Raw genomic sequence first — 7,961 nt, 5'->3', positions numbered from 1 at the left:
ATCTCACGTGAATAAGTGGGTAGACATGTGCTTGCATACCAGTATTCAACCCAGTAGCCACCGCATCATCCTGGCAGTGCAGTGCCTCTCCTCGCCTTACGTATCAAAGTTGCATTCAGACTGCGCTTCCCATAATAAACTTACATCACGATCCTGCGGTATATAAACACGTAGTTTGGGGCCCTTATCTTCTTTCTGATAAAACCTTCTGCTTCATAAGCACAACTGACATTTTTTTGTTTATGAAATACATCCCCATTATACAATTATTGTACCCATCAAAAAACACAGAAGACTTTTATTTTATCAGTTATCATAGCATGTGTTTTAATTTTAAAAATTTTATTTCAAGACACTTTAGAACTTAGGCAGATTTATTTCAAAGGTAACCCCCCCTGTTTTATTCTGACTAAAGTAATGTTCTTCTCCATTATTTTTTTCAAGTGGAAATAGTGAACAATGGTAGAAAACTATGCTACCTGTAGAGGAAAAAGGGAATTTGAAGAAACATTTTTAGCATGTGATACTTTTTCACAGATGAAGGCTATGGAGACATGTTTTCCTCACCGACTTGACTTTGTATCAATACTTAAGATTGCCAAATGCCCAAAACCTGCAATATTTAATAAAAAGATTTTTTTTATAGAAACAAATGGCCTACTCATTCCTCTTTGTAATAATGAATCATAAAGGAAAGGCACTATGCTTGTCTACCCAGTTAATGCCCCTGTATAATAATCTCCTCCTTGTATTTAAAGTACAAGGAAAGAAAAACCTATTGGCAGTGTCAATGTATTAGGCACCCCCAGTGATTACAATTGCCTACCTGTTACCCATAGGCTGATACTCCTTAAACAAAATGATGCACCATCAGAGAACTGCTTTGAAAAGTGAAGTGTTTTTTTTTACATATTGTACTTCAGCAAGTAGTTCATTTCATACAAAAGGCAGTTTTGAGGGATGTTTCTGCCTGTGGTTTAGTTATTGTATTCCATTCCTTGGGATATTCAGCAGGTCTGGCCTCATATTCTTTTGCAAATTGCTCATTAAATTCTTTAAGAACATATTTCCAATAATCAGAAGCCTCAAAACTTCGGTCAGGGGGAATATCCCAATCTGGATAAACTGTCCTGTATTCTTTATAGAGATGTAAAGACCCACTTTTATCTATAAATGATTTATCGCCAGATATATTAGTGGTGCAGATATCATAACAAAGATCCTGTGTGATAAAGGATCTGTATTTTCCCAATCCTGTAGGTCGATGAATAGATGCAAAGTGATTTTTATGATCAGTTCCACCAGCCTCACAGGGAACTCTACAGAAAGGACATTGCTTCCCACATCCAAATACTCTCTTAAACAATTCATCAACTGGTTTTACCACAACATTGGAGAAAATTGTTTCCTTGTCCACTGCTTTCATCTCAGATATGATTTCAGCTTCAGTGTCACTGAGAGATTTCTCAAGATTTCCAACAAATTCTTTTATATTTGCCTCATCTTTCAGGCAAAACAGATCCATATCATCTGATAACACTAGATCAGTCCTAAGTCCTTTCTTAAGGTGCTCAAGGAAATCAGAGACTTTCTGAAACGGAAAGGTCCTTGGCTCATTTAGGAATCTTTTTATCTTCTTTGTGATATTAGAAAGAATAATTGACTGCAGATGGTGGAAGTCACATTTTTCTAAAATACAGTTATCTATCCATTTTTTGACAAACGTTTCATAATCACTTATGTATTCTAAGTAGTCAGAAAAATTACTCTTTTCTAGAAGAGTTTTCATCACAGTGAACTGGAAGTATCCTCTTGTTCTATAATGATTGGATTCACTGTTCTCTAGAATGTGATCAACTATTTCATATCCAAGTTTTCGGTTTAGTTGCTCAATCAGAGCTGGTTTCAACCAGAAGTCACAGAAATGTTTTGCTCGCTCCCAGCTTTCATCTTTCTCCAGAAATAGATACTGAAAACTCTTACAATATTTTGGTTTCATCTCTCCAAGACAAATCAGAGGATCATTCTTCTTGACAAACTCTTTATGCATCTGTTGAAAATCACCAACTGCATTACCCAAAATAAAGAGTTTCAGATCCAGCTCAGCATCAGATGTGATCTGAAAATCTTTGTTTCCATCACACACTAAATTAATCAAATTTAGTAGTTCCAATCCATATGTTTCATCATAGTCAGATTCTGATTTTAGCTTACCCTTTATATACTCAGAACATATGTCTGAAAGGGACTTAAGAAATACTTCTAGTTCGTCAGAACTATAAGCACTACTCCCCAAAAATGTATGCCTTATTTTTTTAAAAAAACTTTTCACCTTATTTTCATGTACATGCAACTTTTCCTGCTTTGGAAGTTTGTTTATGTTGTTCAGTCTTTGATTGATACAGGAACCTTTTAATGTCATATCTCTTTTCAGTAATGTAAGAAGTTCAAGTTCAACATTAGGTTCTGGAAGGGCAGTAACATTTAACTCTGCTATAATATTTGTCCACATTACCTCAAATTCTTCTTCAAGTTTTTTTTCATCAGGTTTATATTTTTGTTCCCTACACTTCATCACAAGACTGGCGACCTTTTTATCAATAACTTCTTTGTATGCACTGATAATATTTTTTACCTTTAAGTTCTCTTTATGGATGCGAATAGCCTCATCACATTTGCTAATAGATGACGATTCCAGCTTCTTCCTAAGGCAACTCGCACTAGTTAGAAATTCTGCTTTGTACCTCTCTACTAGACTTGCATCTTTGTTTTCACTTGAAAAATATTTCTCTAATTCTGCCTGCATATTCACCTCCTCATTGCCAAGGATAACATATGCTGTACGTTTACATTGTGCTGCTTCACTATCCACTGTCTGTGCATTTTGATTCTTGATCACTGTTTCAGTCTCTGCTAGCCAATTATGCATTGACTTAGTGAACTTCCACTCTAGTTCTGAGTATTTCTTAGCCAGTTGGTTGTAGGCATTGGCTACTAAGCTGTTTCTAAAGCTGAAAATGAAGTTTTCATATTTCACAGCAGTCCACAGACTTTCTATCCACTCCATGAAGTCACCAATTTTGTGTCCCTTGTTCTTCATAGATTCAATTAAATATGCTTTAAGCTCATAGATTGTTTCACTGTAAGCAACGTTTATAGATGCCATTGGTGGGACTCCATTCCAGAGGCCAGGAATGTAGGAATTGTCTTTCTCTGGATCATATATCATAATATCAGAAAAAGCTGTAAATTTTGTCTTATTCTCCATATTTGCTGCAATTTTGGTCATTTCATTCAGATGTTCCAGAAGTTTCACTCTGTCTCGCCTGTTATTTTCATGTGCAGAAACCTCACTTACATTCTGATGTACAAAATAGCACTTAGGTTTCCTTCCAATCTCTTTCATTCTTAGAAATGCATGGACCACTATCTGCAAAATATCTTTCATCTCAGTTGTATTCTCCATGGCCATGTTTACAATTGTGATGTCACTCAACCCAACGACCAGCGTTGCAAGTTCATTATCATGTTCATTGCTGTTTTCCAGAGAAGTCAATTCTGGAGCTCTCAATCCTTCAGTGTCAATCACCAGAATAAACTCACAGCCCAGCTCTCCTTGAAAATTTTCTCTTACTTTCATTAGTGTCATAAAAGCTCCTCGTGTGCATCGTCCACTAGAGACTGGAAACTGCAGCCCAAACATTGTGTTAAGAAGGGTGGATTTTCCTGTGCTCTGCACCCCCAATACAGTGATTACCCCCATTCTGCAGCATTTCCCTGTTTTATTGTCCAGTTCATGTAGTACATCCTGTAGCCACTGCAGTGGGATATTAGAAGCATCTCCATCTATCAGCTCCAGTGGGAATCCACGCAGTAAGAGATCAGCGGCATATGTTGGCAGTTGAGCAAATTTTCTTTTTTTTGCATTTTCTTCCTTCAACATAAAATGTTCTGCCTCATAAAACTGACCTAATTCTCTCAAAAAATGTTCAATACCCAGGGAACTGTCTGATATTTTCTGATCAAGCTCAGACAGCTGAGTCATACTGTGACTGCTTGTCATTTGTTTATACTCAGTTTGTAAAGCAGAGAGGTTATTCATGGCAGATAAATCAAGATAAAATCTAAGCCATTTCAAAAAATAGTGATTTTCAGTATGGTTCCTTTTCTTGATTGAATCAATAAACTTACTAATGCCATTTGGCATTTCACACTGATACTGTTGCGTACGGTTTTCTACACGTTGATTTTGTAGTTCCACTTTGTAATGCTCTCCATTTTTATCACCTTGTTTTTTCATTTGACACATTTCTTTTTCCAGCTTAGCCAGATTTTTCCATAAATTGCCCTGCAGCTTCATTGTAGTCTTCTTGTACTGTGCAACATCTTTTATTTCCTCTGCAATGGCTTCGGCATCTGCCTTTGCATTCTGACATTCTATTCCATTCTCATCTACAGAGATTCCTAGTTTGGAAGCAATTTCTGCCATATCTTCCAGTTTCAGGAAATTACATTCTTTTTTAATAAAATCGACAGCAGTTGCTCGAATTTTCTTTGTGATTATTGCTTCACTGGTTTTACTTTTGAACTGAAGTACAGTAACATTATTGAGATTTGTGCTTTTGTCAATTTTACTGTTTGCCTTGACAATAATGACAAAGGTTGTCTTAGAGTTTTTATATTGGGATAAAAAGTCATAGATAGGCTGATCAATATTTTCCACAAAAATAAAAACAGCTGATGAGATCTGTGTTAGAAATGCAAACTGCATCAAGTTGTCCTCCATGTTTCCATGAAGGTTTGCAAATGCAGCTGGCTCTGAGAAAATATCTGAATTACCTTTACCTGCTGGAAAATACCAGGATATTTCTGTCAGCCCCTCAGATATCTCCCTTGTGACATCAGCACCTTCCATATTATTGTGAACAAAGAATTCGTAGGTGTGCTGAGCTGGGCTGAGAACTTGATTTAGAATAGTAGATTTAGATAATTTACTTTCACCCAATCTAACAAAACTGAATGTTGGCATAGATATCTGAACAAGATGTGCTTGTGTAAATCCCTTTGTTTCAGCTAGAGACTGAGGTCTCCATCTTTTTACAATATCTCTCATTCCCCAAAGCATGAAGGTACAGCCTGGGCCATCAACATCAGGGAGCAGCAAAGGGACAGCAAATTGACACATAGACATTTTCAGTATAATCTCCTGCTGCAAAAAATTGTCACAGCGATGCAAGACAAAGCAAAGGACATCTAGGATATGAACAGCGTTATCATCTGTGTGATCCTGAAGATCTTCATTTTCATCCTCACTTTTTGTAACTATGCTTCTGGCTGTTCCATTTAATGCAATTACTTTATGTATAAAATTCCAGGCTGCAGACTCTTTTTGCCAATCTTCCATCCGCTGTAAACATTCTTGATCAATCTGAAGAAAGTCTTGTAATGTTAGAGTTTTGTTTTCATATGGTTCCATTTTCATTTTCCTTGATAAGTCACTAAATAAGTTTTTTTTATCTGGAAAAAAAAAGAAAGTAAGTGTTTATAAAACATGAAGTTCTACTTAAGATTCACTCCATAAAATAATATCAATTGCCTAGGTGCCAGAGCTCAAGGAGAGAAAGGAGAAAAGTGACAACTCTCAAAAGTGATGTAAATATAGAATATATTTTACAGTTTAGTCACATACTGAGACCATCATTAGGTAGACATGCATATTGTATTTTTGATCTAATAGACATGAGTGTCATCATTTATGAAAATATGTAATAGAAAGTAAAAGATTCCCACCTTTACATTAGACATTAGAGTCCTGTTAAATACTTTCTCAGAGAAGGAAGCCTTTATTTGATTCATGTCTTAGTGCCGATACAAAATTTGGCAGCACGGGAGACCTCTCCCTACACGACCATTACAATACTTTCTTAATTATGGAATAAACAATATTCATATTATAATCCTTGGTTTCAAGATATTGCACCATGTTAGCAGTTGAGCAAATGCAGAAAATGTAAAGTTTTGTGATACCTTTTATCAGGCCTGTGTGCTCTGAAAGCTTGCAATTTTTATTTATTTAGTTTTCTTTGTTTCAAATTAGTTAGTATGATGTCTAAACAATAATTCAATTCTTGATTGGTTCTGTTAGAATATAAATATATTGTAAGAAACTTACCCTGGTGGTCTAATGGGCAGCGGGGTCCACACCGCTGCGCCGCTCCTGTCCTGCCCTTGCCGGCGCCATCTTTGATTCCTAGGGCGCGCGCGGCGTGTCTGCGCGTCTCTTAAAGGCGCAGGCGCAGTGGCGTGATTGCGACAGCGCGCAACGCCACGAAATTGTGCATGTTTTGGCGCCAATTGGATCCTTATTTAAGGCCCATTCAGACCTGTAGCCAGTGCCCGTTATAGGATCATATCCTGTGGTTTCCTGAGCTTTTGCTACCTGTTTCTCAATTTGCTATCCTGACTGATTATCCGTGTTTGACCCAGCCTGTTCCTGACTACTCTGCATTCTGTATCCTGACCCTTGCCTGCCTACGACAACTCTTCCTGCTTAACCCCTTGCTTGATCACCCAGTTTGACCCTTTGCCTGTTTGACGATTCTGATATCCGCCTGCCTCGACCCAGCCTGTCTGCCCATCCTTCTGCCTTATCCAGTCTGTCTGATTATCTGGTTTTGACCCCTTGCCTGCCTGATGATTCTGTTATCTGCCTGTCCTAATCCGGTCTGTTCCATTTCCACCAGACGCCTTGTCCTTGACCTTCTGCCCAAAGACTCTTGCTATCCGGTCGTGCCCCTTTGCCAGCCAGAACTCCTCGCCTTGTACCCCTCGTTAAGTCCAGGTGGCACCCAATTAAGCTTTGGGCTCCTCAAGAAAGCCCAAAGGTGGTCACACTACTGGTGAAGCCGAGCTGAGACCAGGGTCCTTGGCATTTGTTCTGGTATTGGGTGCCGGCCGTGACATTTCTATAGTACAATATGCATTTAATCATCATTTGTTTATTGTTCACCATTGTTTAGTAAATCATTTTTAACAAAAAATATTAAATGTGCGGAGGCCTATTTATTAAAGGTCAAACTTTAGTGATCTTAGAGGTTTTTAAAACCACAACTAAACTCACTTTCTTTCAAACCACAAATGCGATGACATCTATTAAAAAAATCTGAATAAAAAAAGCAAGGATGGAAAATAAAAGCAAGGATGGAAAATAATGCTGTATGTGCTAAAAAGTGCCAAAAACTCGGAATACCTCTAAAACCTTAACAATTCAAGCTTTTCGGACAATTACTAGCAGAAAAAAATCTGAAAACTACTAGCATTGAATCCAGGATTCGGTTTGGGATTCGACCAGGATTGTGCCTTTTTCAGCAGGATTGGGATTCAGCGGAATCCTTGTGCATGCCAAAACTGAATCTGAATCCTAATTTGTATATGCAAATTAAGAATGGGAATGGAAATCACGTGACTTTTTCCTTTCCTGACCCTAATTTGCATATGCAAATAGGATTCAGATTTGGTTCAGTATTCAGCCAAATCTTTCACGAAGGTATTTGGCCGAATCCCAAAAAGTGGATTCAGTGCATCCCTACTGAATTTATAATGATTTAAACTGTATAATAGGATTAGCAAAGCTCCCACTGACTTCTATAGGACCTTGCCAACTTTTAACTGGTGAAATTTTGTATTAGTCATTTTTCTCGTTTTTACACTAAATCTTGAATTTTTAGAGCCTTAAACCATGAATTTTTTGATATTTGTGGAAAAAACAAAATGTAGTTGTTAGTTAATGGGCCCGTAGTATTAAACTATATCTGGTTACATTGGAAGATCAGATTTTATATATTTGTAAAGTTTAACAGTTCCTTATACAGTATCAGTTGGCGCTACCATACTTGAGCTTCCTTATTTCTTACACTCTTAGGGACCCATTTACTAAAAGTCGAATTTCATTAAGTTAAGAT

At 37.3% G+C, this 7,961-nt stretch overlaps 1 protein-coding gene across 15 annotated transcripts in view; it reads right to left on the bottom strand.

The window, feature by feature from the left end:
- Positions 1–306: 306 nt before the first annotated feature.
- Positions 307–7,961, bottom strand: part of LOC108705602 — a 411,717-nt gene continuing 404,062 nt past the window's right edge. For all 15 annotated transcript variants that reach the window (XM_041576725.1, XM_041576726.1, XM_041576730.1 and 12 more), the window contains one exon: positions 307–5,517. In XM_041576725.1, coding sequence (XP_041432659.1) covers positions 932–5,517 — 4,586 coding nt within the window. In that variant the 3' untranslated portion in view covers positions 307–931. The remainder of the gene's footprint in view (positions 5,518–7,961) is intronic.

This window comes from Xenopus laevis, chromosome 9_10L, assembly GCF_017654675.1.
Source record: "Xenopus laevis strain J_2021 chromosome 9_10L, Xenopus_laevis_v10.1, whole genome shotgun sequence".
Taxonomy (NCBI): Eukaryota; Metazoa; Chordata; class Amphibia; order Anura; family Pipidae; genus Xenopus; species Xenopus laevis.
Note: the sequence above shows the minus strand (reverse complement) of the source record. Positions and strands in the feature narration are given on the sequence as shown.